Here is a 26,818-nt window from a genome sequence, read left to right as displayed (position 1 = left end):
GTCAAGCAGCTACAGACAAGAAAGCACTGCTGTGGAGGGACCCAAGGCTAAGAGGAGCAAGGTGTATCTTGTAAGTGAAACAGCACAAGAGCAGATTAATCTCCATGACTGTCTCCCTCTGACTTCTGAGACATGAAGAACCTTTTCAGTGGTTCCACCGAGTTCTGGCAGAACTAGTAGGGAATTGGGAGGTGGGGGTGGGGTGAGAGCAGGGATGATGAATCTGAGACTCCCCAGAAGGAGGCTGAAGACCCGGGAAAAACGGGGCAATGAGACACAGGCATGTCTCCCTAAGAAGAGTCTCTGTCCATGCAGTTTGGGAGGCCTGGGGTTGAGGTTAGTAAGGGGGTCCTCTCCCACAAGATGGAAATGCTCAAAAGAGCAGTTAATCTGGTCCACACCAGAGCTGCGTTCTTGTCTCCAGTGCGTCTTAGTGGCTTGTATTCATCACAACAGCCCTATGCTATAAAGAGCTAACGTCTATTCTGTAACATCTAAAGAATGTAGAAAAGTGCATAGGACATTTAAGAAAAATACTCCTCAACAAAACACTATCTATTACAAAGTGGCACCTGAAAAGGTCATTTTCAACTATCCAGAATGTCATTCTCCATGGGATTTGAATAGGTAGGTTTCAAATGTGTTGCTCGCTGTACACGTCTCACATGCAAACTGAACTACAGTCAACTGAAGCACTAGGAAAACATTTTGGAACAAGTTGCTGGAGGAAGAGAGTCAGTATTAAAGACGGTGACTCCGAATATTCACAGGCGTGGAGAGAGACACACATTCTTTCAACTGATCAGTTGGAACGTGTAGTAACGCTGAGCCCAGACTGAATCACAGTGACTCTCAGACCTGGGTCGTTCCCATCCTATGGGTTTTCTTGGGGTTTGCCTCCTTGGCAGTTTGCCTAATTGACAAAGGGTGATGTGCTCCGGAAAGGCTCTCTGGGTTGCCTCTTAAGGGGGAAATGTTGATGCTTGTCCCGGGAATGGTACTAAGGGGCCCCGGAGAAGCCAGTAGCACTGACCTTATTGATTTCATGTGGGACGTGCGAACTTGTCTCCTTGAGCCTGGAGATTGAGCTGTGACACAGCCCACCTATCACAGCCATCAATGTATTGAAGTTCTGTAGCTGGTGGAGCTTCTGTGACACAAAAGAGATGAGAGTAGTCAATATACATATCAGTTACATGCCTCTCAATTCTGCAAGTCTTCCTAATACCAAAGCCTAGCAATGAGGTGTTGCAGTTGTCGGACCACTTTCCCCCTTAGGCTTAATTTCAGACCAAAGGTCCCAAATTTAGCGCAGTGTCACATCTTCCTTTGTTGCACTGGATCTGCGGACCATCCTCTACATCAGTGGTTTCTAAGAACCGCCCAAAGTACTTGTTTAACCCAAAGATTTCTGGATCCAAGCACAGCTATTTGGATTCCTGGGATCTACGGCTGACCTTAGGGATAAACATTTAGGTAATATCAGAGTAGGTGGGCCATGTACTGACTTTGAGAAGCACTGGTCTTGACCACCTAGAGCTAATATTTTATATCCTTGATCCTAAATAACCAGACTTGTATTTTTAAGGACAAAGACTGTATTTTCTGTGCAATGTCAGTGTCTATGCAAGACAGTAACTGGGAAAGGAGGTAGAATCTCGGGAATTTCAATTATGTGTTCGTACTACCTTGTTTTCCTCTTATCAAATGCTTAAACTCTGCCTTCAGACATTAAACGCAGCCATTCGACACGATATGGGCTCAAAGACCTAAGAACTGAGGTGGTCCAGCTCCAGGAAATCCTGGAAAATTTCCCTTTGCTGTGTGGGCCAGACTGGGGGCAACAATACAGGCTGGTAAACATCTTCTGAAATCAGATGTTAAAAGATCTAAACAGATCTAAAACTGTATCCTGATCCCTGAGATAGTATGTATGGTCCTCACCATACTGCCCTTATGTGGGAAAGAGACAATTATCATATCTAAATCTGGGAACAGTTCAAGGCACATAAACTCCACCATGCTTTAGGAGAGGAAAGCAGCCCTAATTGATAGACTAGGTTGGAGGAAAGAGGGGATACTTTAGCTCATTGCCCAAGCCAAAATTCTTAACTCTAATCACTCACCTGAGCCACCTGGATGAACTTGATGAAGACTTCTGCCCGGAGCTGCGGGGTGGGGCGGCTGAGAACCATCAGCTGTACCCACTGGGAGATGCCGTTACACAGGGCAATGGACCGCTCCATGGTGGGGTTCTCCTTCACGCAACTGTTCACAAGGTAATTCTGATAATCGGAGAACTGGGGAAAAAGAAATCCATCAGGACTGCCTCTGGTATTCTGGGAGATCCGAGGGGCACATCACCTCTGCTCAGTTGATTCTACGGGACAGGGGAGCTCTCGTCTTCTCCTTGCATGTCTTCCACTTGGCTGATGAGAATGGTGGGAAGGAAATGTTTCTTACTCTACCCACAGCATGGCCTCTCTCCATCAAAAGTCATCAGGCATAAGTGGATGTGTACACACACTAGTTAACCCAAATACTGTATTTGAGTAGCTACTGATTGTGTCCCTTCTAAATTCTAAAGAATATAGAACAGAAATCTCAGTATAGACAGTCCCTGCCTAGAATGGTTTGATTTAGGATTTTTTTTTTTTTTATTGTACAATGTTGCAAAAGCCATATGCATTCGCAAGAAACCATACTTTGAATTTTGAATCTGGACCTTTTCCCAGACTAGCCATATGCAGTACAAAACTTGAGATGCTGGGCAGCGAGCTGCAGCTCCCAGGCAGCCGTGTGATCAGGAGGGTAAACAACTGATCTGCTTACAACCATCTGTACTCATAACCAGTGTTTTCTACTTTCAGTATTCAATAAACTACAGCAGATATTCAACATTTTATTACAAATAGGCTTTGCATCAGATTTTGCCCAAGTGTAGGCTAATGTAAGTGTTCCAAGTACATTTAAGGTAGGCTAGGCCGAGCTATGATGCTGACAGCTTAGATGTATTACATGCATTTCGAGGTAACGATATTTTCAACTTGAGTAAGATCTGTACTAGTTCCAACTCTGTTGCTGAAATTAAGGGGACGAGCAGATAATCCTCTCACAAAAATCTTTTTCTCTCTCCCCTGCACCCCCAACTGTTTCTTAACTTAAAAATGGGATAATAGGGGTGCCTGGTGGCTCAGTTGGTTGAGCGTCTGACTTCGGCTCAGGTCATGATCTCACAGTTTGTGAGTGTGAGCCCTGCATTACACTCTCTGCTGTCAGCACAGAGCCTGCTTCGGATCCTCTCCCTCTCTCTCTGCCCCTTCCCTGCTCATGCTCTCATTCCCTCTCAAAAATAAACAACCATCTTAAAAAGATGGGAGAATAAAATCTGACCTATCCAGGTCACGGAATTGTTAATGAACACAACAATGTGTGAAAGCTCTTTACCTTTTCAGAGCGCTGCACACGTGAGGTGCTACTGACAGGGTAATTATTAACCTCATGCTGAAACAAACCTGTTTGGATTTCCTTCAACTCACCAGCTCAGGCAGAGGCCACATGAGTGGGGTACATGAAACCTGCTTAGCTATTACAACATAGTGACCACAGTTTTCCAAGTGGACAAAGGTACTGACTATGGCTGACGGTGAACAGCTTATGTGAAACTGGAAATGTGTCAGGAGATCGCTGTCTAAGCAATGATTGCAGCTATCTTGTCCCTATCGCAAACCATCCTCTGTTCAGATAGTATGACCACGAGGGACGAGTCGTCTACTCTGCTCTAGCAGGCCTGTGGAAGCTTTTGGTGCGGTTTCCCAGGGATGTTGAGCTCTCTGCTTCTGAACTCCCCTTTGAAATCAGATGTGACACGGTTTAGCCAGGAGAACATTGGGTGCAAGTGATGGGGCTTTTGAGGGAAAGATATAAGCCAGTGAATGATGTGCCGCGTTGCCTTTCCAATGGCACAGAGATGGCAGAAATTCGTGTCAAGATGAAGCCTCCTACTTCTGGGTCCCTGAGTGACTGGGATCTGCAGAGGCCCTGCTGACCCACGTTAGCCTTCTACTGTCAGTAAAAAATAAACTTGCCTTGTTAAACCACTGAGATTGGGCGGGGTGGGGGTGGGGGGGGGTTGTTACTTCAGTAGACGAACCGTAGTCCTGCCTGACTTGTAAGCAATACACTTATGAGAAAAACTCATAACCTAAACCAAATACATGCAAATTAGCTGAGCCCCATTTTGCTGTGCTGTGATTGCTGATGGGTGGAAAAATAAGAGCAGACCAAAAGTACTCAAGATGGACACATAAGTTGGGGCACCCAGATGGCTCAGTCAGTTAAGCGTCTGACTCTCGGTTTTGGCTCAGGTCATGATATCAGGGTTTGTGAGTTTGAGTCCCGCACAGTGCTCTGCGCTGAGAGCTGTGGGGCCTGCGTAGGATTCTCTCTCTCTCTCTGCCCTTCCCCCATGGGCTCCCCCTCCCCCTTTCTAAATCAATCAATCAATCCATGAAAGAACAAAAGAGGGACACATAAGCAATCTTACTTGTTCTGAGACAAAGTTCCCATGACTCATTCCAGTGAATACATTCATATACCCTTCTCTCTATAACACTGAATCCACTTGTTTTTAAATATAAGTAGTACTGTCATAAGTACTATAATAAGCAAGAAGTAGCAAATGACACTCAGTTCATAGCAGAGAGAAATTTCCCTCCACCTCTATGTTGGAGGGACACTACTGTTTGGGAAAACTGCTTAGAACTGTGTAGGTAAAACAAAATACCCCAAGTCCTCTTCTGTGAAGGCATCATGCCACCCCGAAGAAATAAAAATTTAAACTGATGTTTTCATTTGCAAATAGAATGTGGTCCCAACTCGGGCAGAGCACTAGCTCAGAGTCCTAGTTCAACAGCAGTTTCTTCCGCCTCTGCCCGTCTGAGCACTGGCGTCGTGCAGACATCCCAGAGGCCTGCTGGAGCCACCACGCCAGCTGGGGCCTGGCACAGCTCAGATTCCCCGTGTGATAAATGGCTCTTTTCAGTGTCCCTCCCTGTGACACGGGAGGCACTGCCAAATAGAAACTCCCCGGGAGGAGCTTCCCAGTCAGGGCCTGTGGTTCTGTCGGGGTGGGGGGCGGGGGTTGGTTTGCCAGTGAATCAGTGCTTGGAGGCTTGTCTCCACATGGGAGTTGGGGGGCTGGCTGAATGGCCGCTCGGCTGTGTGTAAACGGGACGATGTCAACAGCATGGGAGAAAAGATGAAATAACTCTGTAACCTGGTTTGTAGTTCTCCTTCCAGACACAAGCAGGCTCAATAAGTTGGCGCTGAGTGACAAAGAGTCATGCGGCCCCAGCCCTGGTCTGACTAACAGGTCGAGTGACCTTGTTTAGGCCACTTTCTGAGCAGCCCGTCCCCTCATCTGGGGAACACAGGTCATTCTAAGAAACGCATCCGGCAACTAGGTAGTCTGTATTTTTAGAGCAAAGTTGAAGACTGTCTTTTGGCAGGGGTGGACACAGAGTGGACGACAGGTGTCATTTCTCAGGAAAGCATACTGGCCAGCGAGGGTCTGTTGGCATCTGACATGCCGACAAGTTCTCTTGTACAGAACCAGCATTCTTTGGTATCACATAGGGAGTTTTAAGGAGCAAGGTTTGGGTCAGCATGGTTTATCTCTAGAATCATGGGTGACTGCTGGGCCCTGTCAGCACTCTGTCAAGAACTCGCCTATATTCTGGGCTAGAAAATTAGTATATACTTTATTTCAGGATTTCCCAGAGCTATTCAAAGCCTATCCTAGAATCAAACTCTGTAAGGACATATCCTCATTTTTTTTTTTTTTAAGGAAAATTTAAAGTGGTATCCACTTATTATCCCACAAATAGTTGCACGGGTTTTTTTTTGTATGGATATACAAGCTTTACAGCATACACAATTATCCTATATAATGTCCCACTGCTGTAAGTATAGTTCAAATAAACATATTTCCATGCAAAAATAAAAATAAAAATAAAAAAATAAAAAAAATAAAAATCTGGAAGCCTAATGGTTATCAAGGGTAAGGTGTGTGTGTGTGTACGTGTGCGTGTGTATACTTGTCTATGTATGCGTGCAGGGTGTCACCTGTGCCCACAGAACTGTCACCTGAGTGAGTGGTGGGATGGCATGGAGGACAGGAGTTGAGGAACACAGCGGAGAAACAAAGAAATTTCTAGTGTACTCGTTTTCCAGACTCTACAAAGTCTGATGGGAAAGCCTGAGCTTTGGAGGGGTGGAGGGACTCCAGGGTTAGATGGCAGATGAGCTGCTGAATTGCTCTGCTTATTTTCTGAAACAGCACAGGGAAGTTTTCCTCCCGCCCCTTGGGTACATACGGATATCCTCCGGAAGGACTTGAACTCAAGGTACGTGAGGTGCTCGGATAACTCTTCTGGTTCCAGGTGGTCAAAGAGCAGGGAGACTTTACGCTTCTTGCTGGTGTTCGATTTTATCCTTTGAGTCAGTTTCCTGGACCAGTCACGGGCATTGCTTTTGGGGGCAAACATGAAAGGGAGAAGATGGGGAAAAAGAGTAAGTCAGAATTATTTTTTAATTCGAGTAAATCTACAAGAATATACAAAGCACCGTTAGCGAACTGTCTTCGACCAAAACAAAGCATTAATACTTTTCTCAAATCAACTTTTTTTTCTAGGGCATCAACAAGGAAAGCCTTGCTTGTTTTCAACAAACCTTCTGAACATGTCAAGGGGAACTGGGTAGAATGTGTCTACTTTAAGGCCGTGGGAAAGACAGTCTCGGGCACTGGTCACAGTTTCCTGGCCTTTCATCCTTGCTTTCCTTTGTGCCCTGGCATGTCTGCTGTCTCCATGCCCTCCATGTATCCCTTCGTTCTCCTGATGGTGATGGGGACTCTCTCTTTGGGTTGAAGATCTCAGCTTTGGTGCCAGGAGAGCACAGAGAACCACAGAGATGAGAAGCTGTGCTTCAGGGAATCGTGCACAAATGTGTGGTCACTCTGAGCAGACTTATGGCATTTCCCTCAGATATTCCCAGCCACTGCAATGACCAAGGAAGCCTACCTAACCCTAGAGTGCCCCCCCAATCCCTACATTTTCTTGTAATTCTTATAATTTCTTATAATCGATCGGTGTGTTTCAATTTCCCTAAGTTAGCAGAAGGAAGCAGCCATATTTTGAGAGGCAGCAGGGTGAACATCTGTGTTTCCCAAACTGGTATTTAGGAGCACCCTGTCTCTTGACAAAGGGTTCTGTGCTCAAATGAGTCTGGGAAATGCTACAGATTCTGTAGCCCCGTTGGCTAATGAACACTTTACAGGGTGAGATGTGCTGCAAAAGGGAAGCTTCACTCACTACCTCTCAAGCAGATCTAGTCAGGCACTATCCTACTGACTACTTCCCAAAGAACTTACTGTGGGAAATCCTGGTAGAAAAAAGCCAGCTAGGTACATACTGGGACGAAGACACTGGGGTGTGAGAACTGCCCTGTGCCCCAGGTTCTATAATTTTAAAAAGAGAACACTGTTACTTTGAAATGTTATTTTATATTAAAAAATTTTGTTTTTAAGTTTTTTAAAAATTTATTTATTTTTGAGAGAGAGAGTGTGTGAGTGGGGCAGGGGCAGAGAGGGAGACAGAGGGTCTGAAGCAGTCTCTGCACTGACAGCACAGAGCCCAGCGTGGGGCTCGAACCCAGGAACTGTGAGATCATGACCTGAGCCGAAGTCTGACACTTAACCGACTGAGCCACCAAGGCACCACTCTTTGAAATTTTATCTTTCAAGTTGTAAATTCTAAGCAGAGAAGTACAGAGAATCCAAACTGGCATACAGAAAAATATTTGGGGCTGTGAAATGTGATTCTGAAGTCATTTCTGTGTGGCTATGGGACAGCACATTGCCAGGGCTGTCACAGTCCTGCTTCGGCTCTGCCACTAACTGTGTGACCCCAAATGACCTTGCCAAGCCTCCATTTCCTGGGGTGTTGGATGAAATGATCTCCAGAATATGCTTCAATCCTAGAAGTCTATATTCCAGGGATGTGTATTATTCCAAAACAAAGTGGCCATACTGAGAAAACCTTAGCACGCAGTGTGTGTGTGCATGGTCCTCTCCCTGACTTAGGAAAGGCTCTCCTGCTTCCAGAGTGGGCCAGTCTCATAGATAGGAAATCCAAGGTATGATCTGAAATATTCCTGTGAGCCTTCCCATCTCTGCAAGTCTAAGCGTCTGTCGTGGACACCCATACAGGTTAGAAACCCTCAATGCATTTTTGCACCGCCCCTTCCTCACTGACAAGGGCCCACACCTGAGGCATGTGCTGCTGAGGAAGCTTAGGCAGGTGCTTTCAGTTTCTCAGGACCTGGGTGCATTTTAGTCAGTACCTTGCTACCTGATTTCTTTTCCACTGGGACTTTTTTTTTCTTCTGCTCTTGGATATTAGTCACTTATATAGCTTTATCTGCTTTCCTATTAAATGTCAGTCTTTTCACTTTTCAGCCGATCAGATGCAATCTGAGCCTGTGTGAGGGGCTTCTCCGAGTGGGCCAAGAGGAGCTGTCAGAGGCGGCACAGAAGGGGGGGTGGTTTGGAAAGGCGAGCCCGAACCCGGACACTCACATCTGGGTCGTGTCAATCAGACGGCGGTGTAGCTCCTCCCCGTTGGCCTTCACCAGTTCCTGGAACTCCTCCATGGTGTGTGTCAAGGTGGCATCCATTTTAAACATGATCCAGAATTCTGTTATCCAGTACCTAAAAGGTGGGAGTTAAAAAAAAAAAAAACAAAAACAATCCAAAACTGCAGCCGAGGACTCGTGCTTTGGTGGGTTCTTCCCCATGAAGAGGAATGAGGAAGACACAGAGGCTGGCCTGTCCTTCTACATGCCTGGGAACACAGAATATATATTCTATATACAGAATATGAGGGGGTGGGGGATGGGAAGAAAACCACCTGCTGGCAGTCCTCTGCCCCTGCACACCGGCATGCTGTGATAGGAGGGGCGAGTCATAACAGAAAAAGCCATGACAAAGATTTAGGCACAAGCATGTGTATCACAGATAATTAGAAGGAGCACAGCTACAGACAGACCAAATGTCCAAAGACAGGGTAGTGCACATGTAAGTTACACTGTATCAGATCTCACAATATTATATGGCCATTAAAAATACTGTCTACAAAAAGTTTTTAATGACAGAAGAAGATTCCTATGATATGAAGTCAAGTGAAAAATATAGGACACAAAATTCTATATGTATTTTGATCTCAGCTATGTTAAAAAAAATCTGCTTAGAAAAAGGACAGAGGAAATATCCCAAAATGTAGGGTGGGATATGAATAACTATTACTAAAGTTACCCTCTCTTCTGTATTTTCAAAATGCTCTAATATGACCTGTGTTACTTTTATAATTAGGAATAAAAATGAAAAAGAGAAGAGATCCTTCCTTATCTCTGTATCTCTCCCTACTGCCATTTGATATCAAAATGCTATCAGACTGAAGAAAAGGCTGGTATGAAATAGTAAAGCTCAGCCATGCTAGAAAAACACTGCTCCAATAAGGGATCTCCAGCACGCAGCACTGCCCTTTCCAGTCTCCCAGAGGTGATGTATGGACAGGACAGGATAGGTGGGGAGCACAAGGAAAAAACTAACACCCCTTGCTTCAGTCTTTCATTTCCGCCCGCTCCACAAGTCCGAACTGCACCCACAAACATTACCTTACAAAATAGCAGATCTTCAGGCAAAGCCCTGGCGAATTCTTTGCCAAGGCATCCTTATAGGTAGGGCTGTGGTTAAGGGAAATAAAAGCCTCTGTTACAGAAACCAAACAACTTCTTATCTGTGGAAGTATTTGCTAAAACTACCCCCCTCCCAGATGTTTTCTTCTCTTTCTGGCCATAGGATAAAAACCAACTTGATGTGTGCAGCTGTCTGCATATTATCACCTTGGAAGGGTGACAGTGGTGACCTTCCATGTAGCCCACACTGAAATGGCTTGTGGAAAGAAGGAGAAGTCCTTTGCAGAAGGAAAAGTGGGAAGCCAACAGCATGGAAAGGTCCCAGCACAAGTGGCCTCTATGAAGTGAAGGGGCAAAAGGCCTCCTGCCCATGCCCAAGAGATGAGGACTCCCACTGAAACAACTTAAAAAGAGGAGCCCCTCTCTTTTAAAGTGATTCCAGTAATGGATAAACAATTTGTGCTCTAAGTTAGAAGGGGAATGAATATTCAGATATATTGTCATGATAATTAAAAGCAGTAATGTGAAAAATGGTAACATATGCGCCTAAGGGGCTCAGTAGATGGACCTCGTAAGTTGTGATGGCAAGTCAGACAAAGCCATGTGAACAATCCAAAATACAATCATTGATCACGTTTAAGGATCCATGGCATTCGGAATATTCCATGAGAAGGGTGCCATCCTAAGAATATCAAAGAATAGTCAGATCCCATTAAGTTTGCAGGTCTTTAGAAATACATGGGAAGAGGGGCGCCTGGGTGGCGCAGTCGGTTAAGCGTCCGACTTCAGCCAGGTCACGATCTCGCGGTCCGTGAGTTCGAGCCCCGCGTCAGGCTCTGGGCTGATGGCTCGGAGCCTGGAGCCTGTTTCCGATTCTGTGTCTCCCTCTCTCTCTGCCCCTCCCCTGTTCATGCTCTGTCTCTCTCTGTCCCAAAAATAAATTAAAAAAAAAAAAAAAAAAAAAACGTTGAAAAAAAAAAAGAAATACATGGGAAGAATATTTCTTTTATGAGCCAAAGAAATGCAAAATCCAATCCAATGGTGAACCTAGGTGGATCTACCATGTTTGGTCGACAGACTGAGGAATCAGGCTGGTATGTGCACTGTGCGCCCCCGCAAGGCGATGCCTTCTTTCCCTGTTAAAAACTGTGCCACCATAACTGCAATACAGGGTTCGGTGATTCCCAGGCCCTACTGGGAATGCAGTAGGAGTAGTCCAGTGAGGAGGCCAGTGAGTAAGATGGCAGAGATCTCAATGGGACGGAGTGGTCTTCCTTCAGTGGGAATGTGTATCCTAAACCTCTGAAAAACTCACACGTAAATACAGAAAAGGGAAAGTCCACATCTTAGGATTAGTATTTTTTGATTAGGAAGGAATCTGAGCATTTGGGGATTTTGTCTCCCTATAATATTTTAGAGCATATTAGAACGATAGTCTTGAAACTTTGATTTGGAATGTATAATTAAGTGCTTTAGACTTGTGCTTTTAAACTGAAATCTTACTAAGTTTAATCATAGTTTTGGAACTTCTAAAATAATGGTAACTGTTTATAACTTCAATGTACTATTATAAAAACCATTTAGAATTCAGGAAGGCATCTTAAGTATTTAAAAATAATCCAAAATTTAAAATTCATAATTGTAGTTTAAAACCATTGGAAGTACTTAATTACCATTATTCAAATTAACCAAACATTTTTCAAGGTCCCTTAAAAATGCTTGGTGAAACATGTTAGGCTTATAGAAAGAATAATATTTGCAAGCTAAACCTGAATCCCTAAAGAAGAGCTATGGTTGTAAAATTTGTACTTTTAACAAAATGACTTGAATTTAAAAACTAAATTTTAATAGATTCACTGCCTATAAAATCTGTCTCCAGAAGCACCAAAACAAAAACAAAACACAAAAACCCACATGCATAACAACATGGACAATAAAAATAAAAACCCCAGGAAACCAGCAAACTGCATGCAATAAAAGGTTTTGATGACTGCCTTTCTTTGGGCATAAAAGAGTGAACCAGAATGACTTTACATTTCTTATGCTGCACTGCTGAGGAAATGTCTGCCTTCAGTGCCAAGAGATTCAAGCACAAGGCACATTCCAGATCAATAGGTCTCAGGTTCTATACTTCTATTACTTGATGTACTTCTCGAAATTTTTGTCTTCCTTTCTAATGGGGAAGGCAGAGAAAACATACTTCTCCTTTAAAACAACCAAGTAGATCTATAAATCAACATGGTGCCCTTTACTATGGACTTTTCTTCCTCCCAGTCACTCCCTGTCCTTCCCTCCCTTTGACCATCCATCCCTGTGGCCGAGGGCGGGGCAGAACCTGTGTGAACCGGTCAGTGTGCATGCGGGTGCTCCGCATGCAGAGGGCAGGCAGGCAGGGCCCCCATCTTAAGGGCAGAACCTCCCCGCTCATCAGAGCCCCTAAACCATAGTGAAGGCAGCCCTGAAGTGAGGCAGAGCACCCGCTTTCTCCCTTTGGGAGAGAAGGGGAACACCCAGTATATGCAGGCCAGTAAAAGAGGCTCAGGGGTCTGTCTGCCTTGCAAGGCTTAAGGTCATTGTTTGCTGGAAGCTTCAGGCTCCACGCATTTTCCTTCTCTTCACAGCTCGTACCAGGACTATGAAGTACAGTACAGATCTGACTGTACTTTTCAGGCATTTGAGCCATTCAAAGCATGTTTCAAAATCCCAATCTTTTTTTTTTTTTTTTAACAGTGAAAAATCAGAAAACAACAGGAAACCCTTAGCTTATTTAACTAATAATTCTATTACTCCCAGGTCAGAAAACAGAGACAGACACATGAAGAGAAAATCATTCTGCCTCCAGTGTTTAACCTGGGTTTCAATGGTAGGCAGTCTTATTTCATATTCCCTTCTTAGAATCTCTTCCACCACCCCAGACCTGAGCAAAGCTTGAGTTTTTCACCTAAAAGTCCCAATATAGAAAGAGTATCCAATGTTTTTCCATGAATGGTAAGGCAACATTTGTTGTATCCAATCATGAGATGGTCCCTGAGCTAAGTTCTAGAGAAACAAAGATAAATAAGCTTTGGTTCCTGATGTCGATGGACACACAGATTAGTAGAGGAGACATGTAAGTGGATAAGTTACAGCATATATATTTTTAATATATGTTAAAAATTTATATATTTTTCTTAAGTTGACTTGTAATCAAATTAATTTTTAGTACCTTTGCAACTTCCTATATTACTAACACAAATCAAACAGCAGCTAGACGCAAAGTTTCAGCAATCGACTTGAAACAGTCATCTATAAAGATCAGAGCACATATGTATCACACTGGCAAAACTCAGAAGTCTTGGTAGGTCAATTTATTTAGCTAACAGAATAGAAATACCTCACACTTTTTGCAGTCACGGATGGAAAGCTTTTCAAGGCAGGTTACATCCGGACCAGAGAGGTGAGACACAATGACTTTAGCAATACAAAACTAAAGTCACAGGAATTAGATTTTCAAAGCATTATTTAAAAACACTAGATGTATCTTTAAAAGGGAGGGGTGTGTGGAGGCCTGAAAAGGTCAGGAAAGACTTCACAGAAGGATCCTGAAAGAGTCTGCTTGCTAGGCAATGAGGGAGGCAAAGGCATCCCAGGCACAGGTGTACTGAGCAGTTCCAGGTCGGGAAGAAAGGGCTTCTGGGAGAGCTGCAGGGTGGAGCTGAACGGACACCCCGACTCAGACTGTGGAGGCCTTGTCCTGGCAGCTGAGGAGTGGGGCGTTACCCGTGCAGCCTACAGGGGCTCTGGAGCAACGGGCTTATGTGACGTGCTTCTCCGGAAAGTAACGTCCAAGGTGGCTTGTGAACTGGCACGTGGGGGAGAACAGCAGTCCCAGAGAGGGGCCTAGGAGAGAAGATGGAGGCCCACATGAAGCCCTGAGTGGCGGGGGGGGGGGGGGGGGGGGGGGGGGGGGCGGGGCAGGGGGAGAGAAGAAAACAGCTAAGAGTCATTTCTGAAGGAGAAGCCCTGGGACTGAGTAGTGGACTCTGTAGGAGGTGAAAGGCAGGGAGGAGTCAAGTGTGCTTCTGAGGTTTCTGGTTGGGGCGATTGGATGGGCGATGACACCATGCACTGAAACTGAAACTGAAACTGAAACTGCAGGTGTCAGAGCAGAATTAATGGGCAGTAGTTGGAGATGAAGCTGGTGAGAAAACGAATTAAGGCTTGAGCATATTAAGATCCAAGTGTTGGCAGGACAAATTAGTCCAGATATTTTTTACAAAATGGCTTGGGTTAAAGAAATATAGATTTGAAAGTCCATGGCACCAAAGGATGGAGGTGGAGAGCCTGGTGGGGAATCACCCAGGAAGGAGGTAGAGTGAGAAGTAAACCAGGACACTGTCCCCTTATTTAAGATGTGCTCAGAGAAGGTGCCAGATGGGAAGTCAGAGGAGGGGCGGCTCAGGAAGGAGGAGAGCCAGGGGGCACCGCCTGGGAGCCCTGCGGGAAAGGGTTTGGAGAAGCAGGAGATTGTCCACAAAGCCCGGAGTAAGCAAGGACAGAAAAGAGCCCCTGGCCTTAGCCACCAGGAGGCCACTGGTGCCACCAGGAGGCCACTGGTGACATCAGAGGAAAGTCTGAGCACGGGCGGGGGCCCAGGCTCAGTTAAGGAGTGAGTGGGAGTTGAGAGATTGGAGATAGTGAGTGCAGACTATTTTAAGACATTTGTGCATCAAATTTCTAACCCTAACAATGGAACAGAGGGAAGGCAGGGCTGAGAAGTTTATTTTTAGGTTGGGGAGACTTGAATGCGTTTTAGGCTGAGGGGCAGGTGCCATTGAGGAGGCAGAGGTGAAAGTGGAGGAAAGGGACAGGGGTGAGGGGTCAAACCTTTGGGGGGTGGGAGAGACCAGGGGGAGGGGAGAGGGTCTGCCCACCATGGGGACAGCCAGGGGCACAATTGAGTCCCTAGACCAACAAGTGTTTCACTGAGGAGTTTTTAATCACTGATACTGTTTAGAACTGTTGGTACGTGGAGTTAACAAAAAGTCAGAAGACTGTGAGTCAGCTTTATGACGGTTTAAAAATTCTCTGCAGACCAGACACCCACTTACGACCTGCACCTCTTATTACAGAGACCCCTCCCAATGCTCTTCCCTTGGAATGCTGCTGGAAACATCTCCTTTGATCTGAAACGTAAAGATTTATAAGTAGGGTTATAGAAGAGATTCAGTCTCTTCTGGTGGCTTTTACCTTCTGGTGTGCCATGAGATGAAATGGGAGGGGGGTCAGGGGAGGGGTAAAGGATCAGAAGAGCCACCACTCGTGACTCAGTGCCAGGGACCCGGGCTTCAGGTGCTCAGCGGTCTCACCCCAACTACAGCCACAGCTTACACTGTGCTCCGCGAGCAGGAGAGGGCAGGCTCCTTCTCCACCCTACTCGCTTTGCACCCCGTAAGACAGTTAAAATCCAGCCAGGTTTGCTGGGCTGAGAGCCATCTCTGCCTGAAGCAGAAGCACCAGCAGACTCCAGCTACTGGGGTGTCGTGCAGCTCTTTCCAGAACCTGGGGAAAATTGAGGAATTGGACAGGAAAGCCAGTTTCTCATCTGAGTTATGACTGCACCCCCCCGTCAGTTTGCACAGGATGAACAGGGATTCTTACTAACCTATAGGACACGTATTTTTACTAGCCAGACACACTGAAGACCACTGTGTTTGCCCATTGCTTTGACTACTTGCCAGAGAAATCAGCATTGCTAACACGGCCCCACCCAACAGAAGTGACACATACGTGTGCATGTGCACGCGGACACCCAAGACACACAGACAAACCCCATACCTCTCAAAGGACATTTGGACCCATTTACCACTCAGGGTTATTCCAAACCAATCAACATGAAAGCAAATTTCAAATCTCAAGATTTGAAATACTTTTGAATGAATCCCGCTTGGGGACCATCAGCTACTGTGCTAAAGGATATAGGGTGACAACTTTCTGGAGCAGTTCAGCAGAGGAAATGATAATTCGGTGCATGGCCAGCATGACTTGCAACAGTTGGTTACTTCGACACAGGTTTCCATCTGCATCTGAAAGCATAAAGAGCAGCATCTGAGCGAGGCCCCCGTGAGAAATGAGTCCCCTGTGGGACACGTGACAACCCTCCGTCACTTGAAGGTGGACGGCCAGAGAGGGGGTGCTCCACACAGTGCTCTTCTCCCCTGTCTTGAGCACTGCACACCCCTCCCTTCTCTGCTTCTTACCCTTCTGCTGCATTCCCCGCTTCCCAAATTGTCCATTTTGATGTTCTTTAACCACCCCACCCGAAAGATGGGAGAATTTTGGGAAAGGGATAAAATTTGCACTGTATCCTTGAGCCTCTGTTGGAAGCAGAAGCAGATACAAGTTTTGTGGGGCCTAAAGTGCATATAATGGGGGGGGGGCTTTCTAGGGTCAGAGTGAAAAAACACAGTCTTAACAGATTACAGTTAAACATACTACTTTTGTAAAATTGACAAGAACACACGATGGCAAGAATATACGACTGTGGCTCTCCCATGGCCTTGGAAGGTATTCACGCCAGTGAGGGGCCCTGAACAAGCTTTCCTAGTTTCAGAGCAATATGCCTCTGGATGAAAATAAAGGAGGAAGACTATGGACAAACATTACATTTGGAGATTTATGGGTGGGTTACAAGTATCCATGATGGTTCACTTCAAAGATCATGGCTAGCTAGGTTTTCCAAGTCTCAGCAGGAACCAAATAACGAGATGCATTCTATACATGGCATTGGGTGTAAATACTCCCCTTGGAGTGGTTTTCAAAATCTTTTCAACAGCTGTGGCCTGAAGTGTTGGTTATTTGCGGCCAGATCTATTCTCTGTCCTTCACCATGGATTGCATAACCCTTGCCAGCCAGCTTCCAGTTGGGTTCAGCCATGGGGAAGCATCAGCAACAGATGCGAGGGGGGAGGACTCAAGATATTTCTCTCTCATCCCCTCTCTGCTTTGGCGCTACTTCCCTGATAGCAGCTATAGGCCTCTTCAATGAATGACCACACTGGCTGGCCACTTCCCCATGACTCCAGCTCTCATTGGATCTAACACTTTTAATCTTCCTTGACCCTGTGGCCCTAGGTGGTGGCGATGGGGGTGGGGGGTAACTTGTGGTTGTTGACAGCCTGGGTGCAGCATCCCTTAACAGCATCCTCATCTCTGTGAGGAGTTCCTTCGTTTGAGTGCTTTCATTTAAACAAACCACATGAATTCGCTTCTCTGACGGGAACTTGAATGATTCCGGGCACAGTATCAGATGGAAGAACAGACACGACTTGCCCTGCCATTTCATCTCTCTGAGGGCACCAAATGATAAATGAAGGACATGGGGCTCAGGATTCAGAAAGTCCTGGCTCATCCTCAAATGATGACCTGAAGTCACAGTTCACTGAGAAAATATGAGTGAATGGACATGATCACTTACCTTCCCCTCACCAACCCCGCCAATTCGTGCGCATGCTCTTACTCTCACTGCCTGCCCTCCCATTTCCATGAGAGGCCTCGCAGAGGCCATGGTTTCCACCATGCCTGGGGTCTCCTCCGTTCTCTAGGGTGATGATCCTGCCTTCGCCCACTTTCTCTCCTGCATTCTCAACTCTTCTCTCTCTCCTGCCTTACTTACTCATGGCATTTAAACATTACCCCCGCCTTGCCCCAATCTCCTATTTAAAACAAAATGAAACAAAACCTTAAGCTCTCACCACCTCTAAGACTTCTCCGTTTCTCTGTTCCCCTTTGTAGCAGAACCTGTCATCAATTTCTCACCTGCCATTTATTTTCAACCGTCCCATTTTGACTTTTATCTCCGTCCTCCCACTAAATATTTTATTCTCAGGGTCACCAAATCCAATAGTTTCTTTCTCTGGCTTCATGTTAACTTTATGAGTCAAGTTGCATTCAGCCCAACCCAACCTAAGTTGACAACCATCTTTCCCGGAACACTTGCTTCTCTTGGCTTCCACGACATCACACTGTCTCAGTTTCTCTCTCACGCTCGTCTTCTGTCTCCTCTTCCTCTGCTGAGCATTTAAATGTCACCATGCTCTGTGGCTTAATCCTCCCACTTCTTTTCAAAATAATTTAAAAATTTTGAAACTTGTTAAATTTTAAATTGAAAATTTTAACTTTTTAACTTTCTTCTAGGTGAACTCATCTACTCCTATGGCTAAAATCCCACATCTATTTGCTGATGACTGCCCAACTCTTATCTGTAGCCTGAGTACCAAACTAACATGTCCAACATCCTCCTTGGCAAAGTTACTCAGACGTCCAATTTCAAACTTAACTAACTCATCCCAAGAAAACTCTTGACCTCTCTCTCTCTCTCTCTCTCCCCCCCAGCCCATTCCTCCTCCTCCTCCTCTCAGGAAATGACAGCACCAACTACACTCAGTTACCCCAACAGAAAACCTAGGAGTCATCCTTAATTTGTCACTTTCCCTCACACACAATCCATCAGCAAGTCTTGAATTCTACTTGCAAAATGTCACCAGTATCACCCAAGAGTGACCTAAAAGACCCCCTGCTTCCCGTCTTGTCCTCCTATAATCCATTCTCCACACACACGCCAGGAGTGAGCCCCTAAAACCCATATACCAGGTCATGTCCTTCATACACTTTCATGGATTCCATTACACTTGTAACAAAACACAAAATCCTTGCTGTAGCCAGTGAAGTTCCATATGTTCTGCCCCGTTCTACTATCCCCCACTTCATTTCACACCACATCACTCCTCTCCATCCCTCTATTTACACCGCAGACCTTCCAAGGTTATTCATGCACCTTATGGCCTTTGCATTTGATATTTCCTGCAATGTGGTCTTTTTTTCTCTTGGCCTATTCATGTCATTCGGGTCTCAGTTTCAACATCACATCCTTGGAGAGGTCTTCCTTGAACCACCTGAGGTGGCCATTCCCCTGCCTGAGATTCTGCACAGCACTTATCATCCATTATTAGAAGTTATCTTTTTGTTTGTTATTTTCTGAGTCTCCACTAGAAATATAAGCTTCATGAGACCTGAGCCCTGTCTGTTTTTCCCATGACCATATTTCCAGGGCCTAGAACAAGGAGGATACATGGCAGGTATTCATTAAATAGTTGTTGAGTCAATGAGTGAACTGTATCAAACAGGAGAACCCTTAACTTTTCATGTTTTTGGATATTCAGTTTGCTTTGTCATGAGCTATTTTGCTGATGAGATGCATAATCTACACACTTGTTTTCTCAAGGTTACAACTTGAGAAACTGGGGCACCTGGGTGGCTCAGTCAGAGCATCCAAATCTTGATTTCAGCTCAGGTAATGATCTCATGGTTTGCGGGATCGAGCCCTGCATTGGACTGATGATGGCACGGAGCCTGTTTGGGATTCTCTCTCTCCCTCTCTCTGCCATTGCCCTGCTCATACTCTCTCCCCCTCTCTCCAAAATAAATGAACTTTAAAAAGAAAAAAACAAAACTTGGAAAATCATCTTTATGAAGTATTCAGTTAGGCTGGTTATAGTTCTGTTACTCTTTCATCAATTCTTCTCAACTTAGTGAGGAAGGGTTAATATCATGTTGGGCATTTTCACCACGAGCATCTTGGCCCACAAGTGTTTTTGCCACAAAACTAATAGTCTTTAAGGCCATTTTGTCGTACAAGATTTAAAAAACTAACCAGAGGGCACCTGGGTGGCTCAGTAGGTTAAGCATCTGACTTCGGCTCAGGTCATGATCTCGCAGTTTTCGAGTTTGAGCCCTGCGTTGGGCTCTGTGCTGACAGCTCGGAGCCTGGAGCCTCCTTCAGATTGTGTGTCTCCCTCTCTCTCTGTCCCTCCCCTGCTCGCACTCTGTCTCTCAAAAAATAAATAAACAAACATTGAAAAAATAACTGGTGGACAGTTTGGCCTCATCTCTCCTTCATGCAGCACTTCCATTTTACAGGCTATAAAGCTCAGCCCTCATAATGGTCTATACAGTGGCAGAGTTTTGAACCTACATTTCCAGCCAAACTTGGAATGTCTGCTAGTGGACATGTGACAATATGCCAAGGACAAGCGACAGTGGAGAAGGCTTTCAAAACGCAATACAAATCTCAGCTACAAGTATGCATCCTAGTATTTCGAAATGGATACCTCTCTTAATGAAGGAAGAAATTTTAGCCACAAGACAAATCAAACAAAAGAAAGAAAAAAAAAGGATAATACTATGAATGAAAGACTTTGAAGACTATGCTTAGATGTAATACACAAAATAAACTCAGTTATTTGCACAGTATGGCCAACACATATTTTAAACGTACTCAAACATTTTGTATTTTGTAATACTGTTTTTAATTTTGTTATTCATTTTTCATGTTTTTAATGAATGTCCCTCTTCTGTTTTTTTTTTTTTTTTTGTGATTTTATCTTTTTTGGAAAATTGTGTTTCAGCTGATAGTTATGCAGTGAAAATGCTTGTGGTAAAAATGCTCACGGCAAATGTGTTTGTACAGCAACTACACGGAACTGGTTAGTTTTCCTCTCTCTGTTTTCTGGCTTAACTTCTGTAATGGTTATCTCTTGCCACAAAAATTCCAGATAACAAACCACCCAACACTCAGTGACTTCAGAAAGTAATCAATTATTTTTTCTCAAGTGCTATGAATTGGCTGCGGACAGGGGATCAGCACATAGAGGCTGGGCTTTGCTGGGGGCCTCTGTTCTGCAGACCTCCCAGCTGCCCTGGACCAGTGGGCTAGTTGCGGTATGTTCTTTCATGGTGACGGCAGGGCACCAAAGGGCATCTGGAAATACTGAAGGCCTCTTCAGCTTAGGTTTGGAACTGGCATGCTGTCGCTTCTGCCTTATTCTGCTGGCCACAGCAAGTCACACTGCGGGGTCTCCAGTGAAGGAGCAGGGACCTTAAAGTTTCGTGAAAAATATCACTGACACTGAGAAAGTGGAAAATGGGGGTAAGGGGCTAATGCAATCACATCTTACCACAGTTATGAGGGGATAACTTTTCAGTTCAGCATCTGACAATATAGTTTTTATAATGCTCCGTTCCTCACCAGGGTAGTAGCATCATGTTCCAAATACTAGGGTAAAAAGCAGGGGAACTGAAACATATTTGTAGGGTATGCACTGGAATATCACAGGAGCTACAGACACAGTCACAGGCTTTTTCAGTATAGACACGCTTGCTATGTTCTTTGTGGCTGGCCGGCATCTTTCCGTGCATGCTCACGTATTGGGGGAAGGGGCTTAGAAGTGTCCTGGGTGAGATCAAAACCAAGTGACCTATGGAAGGATTCGAGGAGCTAACTAGGTCTGCCACCGAGAAAATCAAGGAGGGATACCAGGATTGTCTTCACATATCTGGGGTACTATTTGTGGGAGAAGGTTTAGATTTGTTCTGTGTGGCCACAAATGGCAGAATCAGAGAGAATGAACCAGAAGAGGATGAGAAAGAAAGAGGGTTGTGCACCACATGGAGCAGAAGGTTCGAACCAACAGGACTGCGACAACGGAAGCACTCCCATCACAGAGATATTCACGAGGAGGCTGGAGAGGGACACTTGATTACATCATTTTGACTGGCATAGCAGCTATTATCTATTGAAGTCCTACCAATTCCAGGAGCTGTGCTAAGCACCTTCATGATGTTATTTCTAATTCTGAAAATAATTTGGCAATATTGCTCAAAACTTATAGCCGAGGAAATCGTAGTATAGAAAGAGGAGGTAATCTGTTCTGGGTCAAAGAGAAAAAGAGTTAGGATCTGGCTCCAGGTCTGTTTGATTCTAGAACTCCAGCTCTTTCCACTACATTCAGCTGCCTGCTGCCCGGCCATTTGTCAGGACAGGGAATTCAAGGGTTAAATGAGGGGGCTGAAGGAGATGAGCTTTAAGATCTCTTCCAGTGCTCAGGGCTGAATCTAAGAGATGCTGCTGGGATACAGGGTCGGAATTAATGCACATTTGGAAGAATAGCTTTTGTACTCCTGGTGATTTCTGAAAAACTCTTGCATGCCTTGGCTGATTGATATTGATCATTAAAGTTGTCCTTCAGTAAGAAGAGGGCTGTACCCAAGATTCAAAACCATATTCACTCTCCACTTTTGCCTTGTAGCCCCTCTTCCAGAGTTCCATGATGTTCCCCCACTGTGGCTCTGTGGGAGTGAAGGCTGGCAAATGGTAAGGCCAGGAGGGGATGACTCACTTGGCAAAGAGAGGCAGGAATGGGGTGAGGGAGGAAGAACTCTACATCTACATCCAGAACCCCCTTCTTGGTTCTGTTTCACCAGGAGAATTTCTGCATGTTCACTTGCCCTCGTTACCACCACATCTCCCCAACGCTATCTTCGGCCTCCGTGTGACCTCATTAAGGATGTATTCCCTTCCTGACTTCATCTCACAGAACAAGCACCTCTTCCTTTTTGAGAGGAAGTGCCTCCCTTTCAAAGTCAGATTTCTAAGTGGGTGGTCAAGGGGGATTTACCTTCCAGACTGCAAGATTTAATTTTGATATTTTGATATAATTGCTGTAAGCTGATTTAAATATTTCAATGAATAATTTCATTTTGTTTGCATCTATAGGCTTTTAAAAATGCAGGGTGTCATACTAAAAATTCTAATAAGTAAAATGTGCAATGCATAATAAAATGTGCATATTTTCTCAGTACCATCTGCTCCTCCTAACACTTTAGGGGAGACTTCTTTAAAGGGCTGAAACCTCAGTGGGTACAAAATGTCAATCTTATATAATCTATCACTAGACTTGGGGAGTAACGTATGCTGTTAGGGAGGTATATTAAAGACCCACCCAACCTGTGAAAAAAGAAAAGCCATGTGGCTTCCAGAAAGTCGTGTGTCTATGAACCAAAAAACCCATTTTCCATCATTAGACTCAGTGGCGGCCATGACTACACTATAGGGAATCACAGAATCTCAGGGTGGAGAAGACCTCTGACATCTTCTACCTCAACCTTCTATCTCATGCATTGTTTCTTCCTAAAAGCACCACAGGTAACTTGTTACCTAGTATCTACTTGCACATTTCCAATGGAAGCATATGGCTCCCTAATTATTCCATATAGTGACTTTTCATTCTACTTCAACCGGAAACATTTTTGATGCAATTAACCAATAGTGGTCCGTAATCTACTCTGTGCAAGGTGCTATCTTAGATCCCAAAGGAAAGCTGAGGAGCTCTAAGGAAGCCCCTTGTCATTAAGGAGTCAACAATCTGGTTGGGGAATAAGACATACCCAAGACACATGATAATATCAGGCAGTAGATATTAAGGGCGAAGCTCTTACAGAGAGCACACGGAAGGATGCAAAGTTCAGAGGAAGCAGAGACCCATCCACTCATGATGGTTCAGGAAGCATCTTGATACCCGTGGTGAAGTGACCCAGAACTTTGAGATTATTCAAGAGATCATATGGTTCAGTCCTTTGCCCCTCAATCACTCTGTACACTCTTTTCTTCCTTTCCTTGGTTTAATCTTAAATATATGCCTCTCATAGCAACAAACTACTCCCTAATGATTAGAATCCCGTGAGAGTAAATCTGTACTCAGCCACATTCCAGGCCCTACTTCTTGCTGACAAGTGGGGTGACCTGCCTCCAGCACAGGCTCACCTGGGGATGAGGCACAAATCACTTGCTCCAAGATGGACATAAAATATGGCCCACCCCAGAGAAACTGCAGAACAGAGTCTTTGCTTCCTCTTTGTTTTGATTTCCACAGAAATCTCTTGACACAGAAGTCTCATGACCAAAGACAAAAGGTCAGAAATTGGCTTATCACAGGTAGGCCAGCTGTCACCATTGGGGGCATAACACAAAGTAACAGGTATGTCAAAACCAGTGACCAGAAAATGGTAATGGGAACACTATGGACGGAAAACCATGACAGCAGAGGTGAATCCAGAACCCAGAGCAGGGCAGAAGCTGCTAATGGAGGTCAGTGTCTCCAGAAATGAGAAGAATGGATCCAGGGAGAAGCTGACAGACACACACAGAATTATGAAGTGTAACACTTCATAAATGTTTTAAAGAAATAAAATCTACTTGACAGCAAGACTATTACATTCATTAAATCCTGTTTGGAGAAGGTAAAAAATCAGCAAGCTGAAAAAACAACTTAACAGTTTGTCATTGTCCTTGGTTTTGTTTTGCTTTCTGGTGCCAACAGCTGCCACTGGGGCAGCAAGTGCACATGAAGGAGGAACAGGGTGATGCGTGCCTTCAACTCTCACAACTTCTACCACCTGCACAGCTTCCAACACGTGTCGGATACCACCTTGCTCTTGCTTTGGTGCCCCAGCCCCTCAAGCCTGGGGGCAGGAGAACAAGCAGGAGGAAGCGAGTGATCTACCAGGATGGAGTCATACTTCACAGGGCAAGGGAGACAATCAGTACGGCCACTGCCAGCGGTACGCTGGTGGGAGTTTAGAGACCAGCTCTCCTGGGGGTGAGGGGGACCCTGATTTGTAGTGTTTGCAGACTTCCATGACCTAAATACTCCCATTACGGCCAATTCCAAGCTACTAGCACAAAGCCACTGAGCGCGGAGCTGGGGTGAGATGCTCGCAGTCAGCTCTGGCCAGATGCAAACTCTAGCAGCAGACCCAAAGTCGACACCATCGGTCTTGCCCAGCGTCCTGCTGTACTTCTTCCTATCAGGTGCTCCTGACTCCTCACCTCATGCCTTCTGGGCCTCGCCTAGTGTCAGAATGAACAGTTAATCCAGATCAAGAAGCTCCTCGGGTGGAGGAGGGTGAACCCTCTCAGAGAGATCTACATCACAGCAGCGATTTCTTGAAGTGGTTAGTGCTCTAACCCAGGACAAACATTTTAATGTAAGGTGAGGATGTGGCAGAAGGGAGGCTCCCAGTGCCTTGTAAATCCAGCCCTGCTCTTACTCCCTCTGGGATAACCTGGCATATCACACCCAGGACAAAGGCATGGAGCCTGCCTTGTGAGTGCGAGGATGTAGGACTAGTTAGAATATTTCCTATTCTGTGGCCCAGTACAGTGTCCAGGAGCTCTGAGTATCTTGGTTGAATTTGGCTTTTAATTATTTATTTGCAATGGCTGGGGAATGCCATGACATAGACAATACACAAGCCTCAAGTGAACCATGACCTGCAATTTCAAACTTCTGCAACTGGCCTTTAAAAAGCAGAGTATTACCCAAGTGGGGAAGAGGCTGGTTAGGCTCACCTCTTTTCTCTGCTCCCACCCAACCCCTGGGGGGTGATGACAGCCAAGGCGAGGGACTCAGAGAAGGGGAAAACCTGGCTCAGCAGCCTCTACAATAAAGGGGATCTGGTCTAATTAGGCCTCTCTCGACTCCTGACCCAGAGAGGCCAACCAGGGAGATGCCTGGTGAAGGAAAAGAACCTGTGCACCATCCCTTCATTCTACCTACTTTCCATCCTGTTGGGGCAGAGCTGTGGATTTGGGGGGTGGGGGTGGCAGGCATTTCAAGTGGAACAGCATCTACTTACACGCATGCATACACACACACACACACACACACACGCTGTCCCTGAAGCCAGTGGAGAACCGCGCTCGTCTCCCCAGATGACAACACCTAATAGCAATACTTTGTTTTCACATACAGAATCACCTGTGTGGAACGTGGGAGTTTCACAACTCTGTGCTGTCTCAGGAACCGTTGGCTCAAGTTTAAAGATGAAGAAATAAGGTAATCATGCCTTGGCCATGGTCACAGTGCTGGTGAGTGGAGGCTCCTGGACAGAAATGATCCTCTGGCCCCCAGCCCAGGGCTCTTACCTTGGCACCAGTGTCTCTTCAGGGATTAGGTGAATGGGGTGAAGACTGGTTATATTGGGAAGAGCTCTACCTTTTTGGCCATCCATGCTACCAGGCTAACTCCTTTACCGGCAGCCCCACTTCTGCTTCTCTGTCCAAGAAGCCCTGCACCCATACAGACCAACCTTCTCACTACAATCACGACACATTCCCTAACAATCACCCTGGAGAGCCTAACAAACCTACCACTTTTCATGGCATCAACACAAGGCAGCTATTGCTGGCACAGTTTAGCTAGGACAACCAGAACCCAGAATGCCTGGTGAGCCAACGGCCATGTGGGTGGAAATGCCAAGGCCCCTGGGAGCTCCCAGCCCTCCCGTGTCGGCCTGCCTCCCCCTCTCTGGTGCAGCAGGTGCTCTCTCCACTCCCTTGGCCAAGCCATCAGCAGGAACGTTCCTCCCTGGGCACGGCTTTTCTTCCAAAGCGTGAAGCTCTATGTAAAAGATGACCCAGATTTTTCGGATGAGCGACTGCAATCTATAAATGTCTAACCAAGTGCATGAATCGCCTAATGTGAAAAAGAGCTCTTAGCTGTGTCGCCTCTGCTGAGCAAGACAGCTGGCCTTCCCTGGAGATTGCTGCCTCAATCTGGACCTGTCACGTCTGAGGAATAAGGGGGCTGAGGGAAGCTGTCCTCGTCAGTTCTGCAGATTGCACACAGTTCTTGAGATGGGAGCTGGGGAGCTGGGGAGCTGGGGAACTGGGCTGGCACCTAGAGAACAGGGAGGGAGAGGTGTGACAGGTGCTGGGTGGGCCCCCGTGATCTGACCCTGGGACAACACCATGATCTCAAACTCTGTGAGCCACTGTTGGAAGATAGCACCAACCAAACCCAGCATGCAGCTGCTTCTCTGGGCCCAAATCCCTGGGAGCAAATTATCTGCCTGGGTAGCTATGCTGCCGTTTGAGTCTTTGGTGAGCTACCGTCAGTAGAGCCTACTTGGCTCACGCAGTCATCTTCCCCCACCACAGCAGCACAGGGATGTGTCAGGCAGAGACCTGTCTTGGCTCCCCAGAGGACACAGACAGCTGCCAGCAGGTGGCCGGGAGAGAGGCCAGCAAAGGGGGAGTGGACACAAAGAAAAAGAGACAAACGCAAACAAAACAGGGAGGAAAATCTGGGACAGCACTCTTCCCTTGCTCGCTGGAGCACATTCCTATGGCTTCATTCTTGACTGTTACATTTTGAGCCTTTTTTGCATATTTGTTGTCAGGCCG

General features: G+C 45.7%; 1 protein-coding gene across 2 annotated transcripts in view; it reads right to left on the bottom strand.

Annotated features, from left to right (window-relative positions):
• RASGRP1 (RAS guanyl releasing protein 1) overlaps positions 1–26,818 on the bottom strand; it is an 80,075-nt gene that overhangs the window by 20,443 nt on the left and 32,814 nt on the right. For both annotated transcript variants that reach the window (XM_042942450.1, XM_042942451.1), the window contains 6 exons: positions 15,716–15,821; positions 9,736–9,798; positions 8,639–8,770; positions 6,378–6,531; positions 2,127–2,300; positions 1,034–1,150 (listed from right to left, as the gene is read on the bottom strand). In XM_042942450.1, the coding sequence (XP_042798384.1) occupies positions 1,034–1,150; positions 2,127–2,300; positions 6,378–6,531; positions 8,639–8,770; positions 9,736–9,798; positions 15,716–15,821 (746 nt within the window). The remainder of the gene's footprint in view (positions 1–1,033; positions 1,151–2,126; positions 2,301–6,377; positions 6,532–8,638; positions 8,771–9,735; positions 9,799–15,715; positions 15,822–26,818) is intronic.

The sequence above is a fragment of the Panthera leo genome, chromosome B3, assembly GCF_018350215.1.
Source record: "Panthera leo isolate Ple1 chromosome B3, P.leo_Ple1_pat1.1, whole genome shotgun sequence".
NCBI lineage: Eukaryota > Metazoa > Chordata > Mammalia > Carnivora > Felidae > Panthera > Panthera leo.
This window is presented reverse-complemented; position numbering and strand designations above follow the sequence as displayed.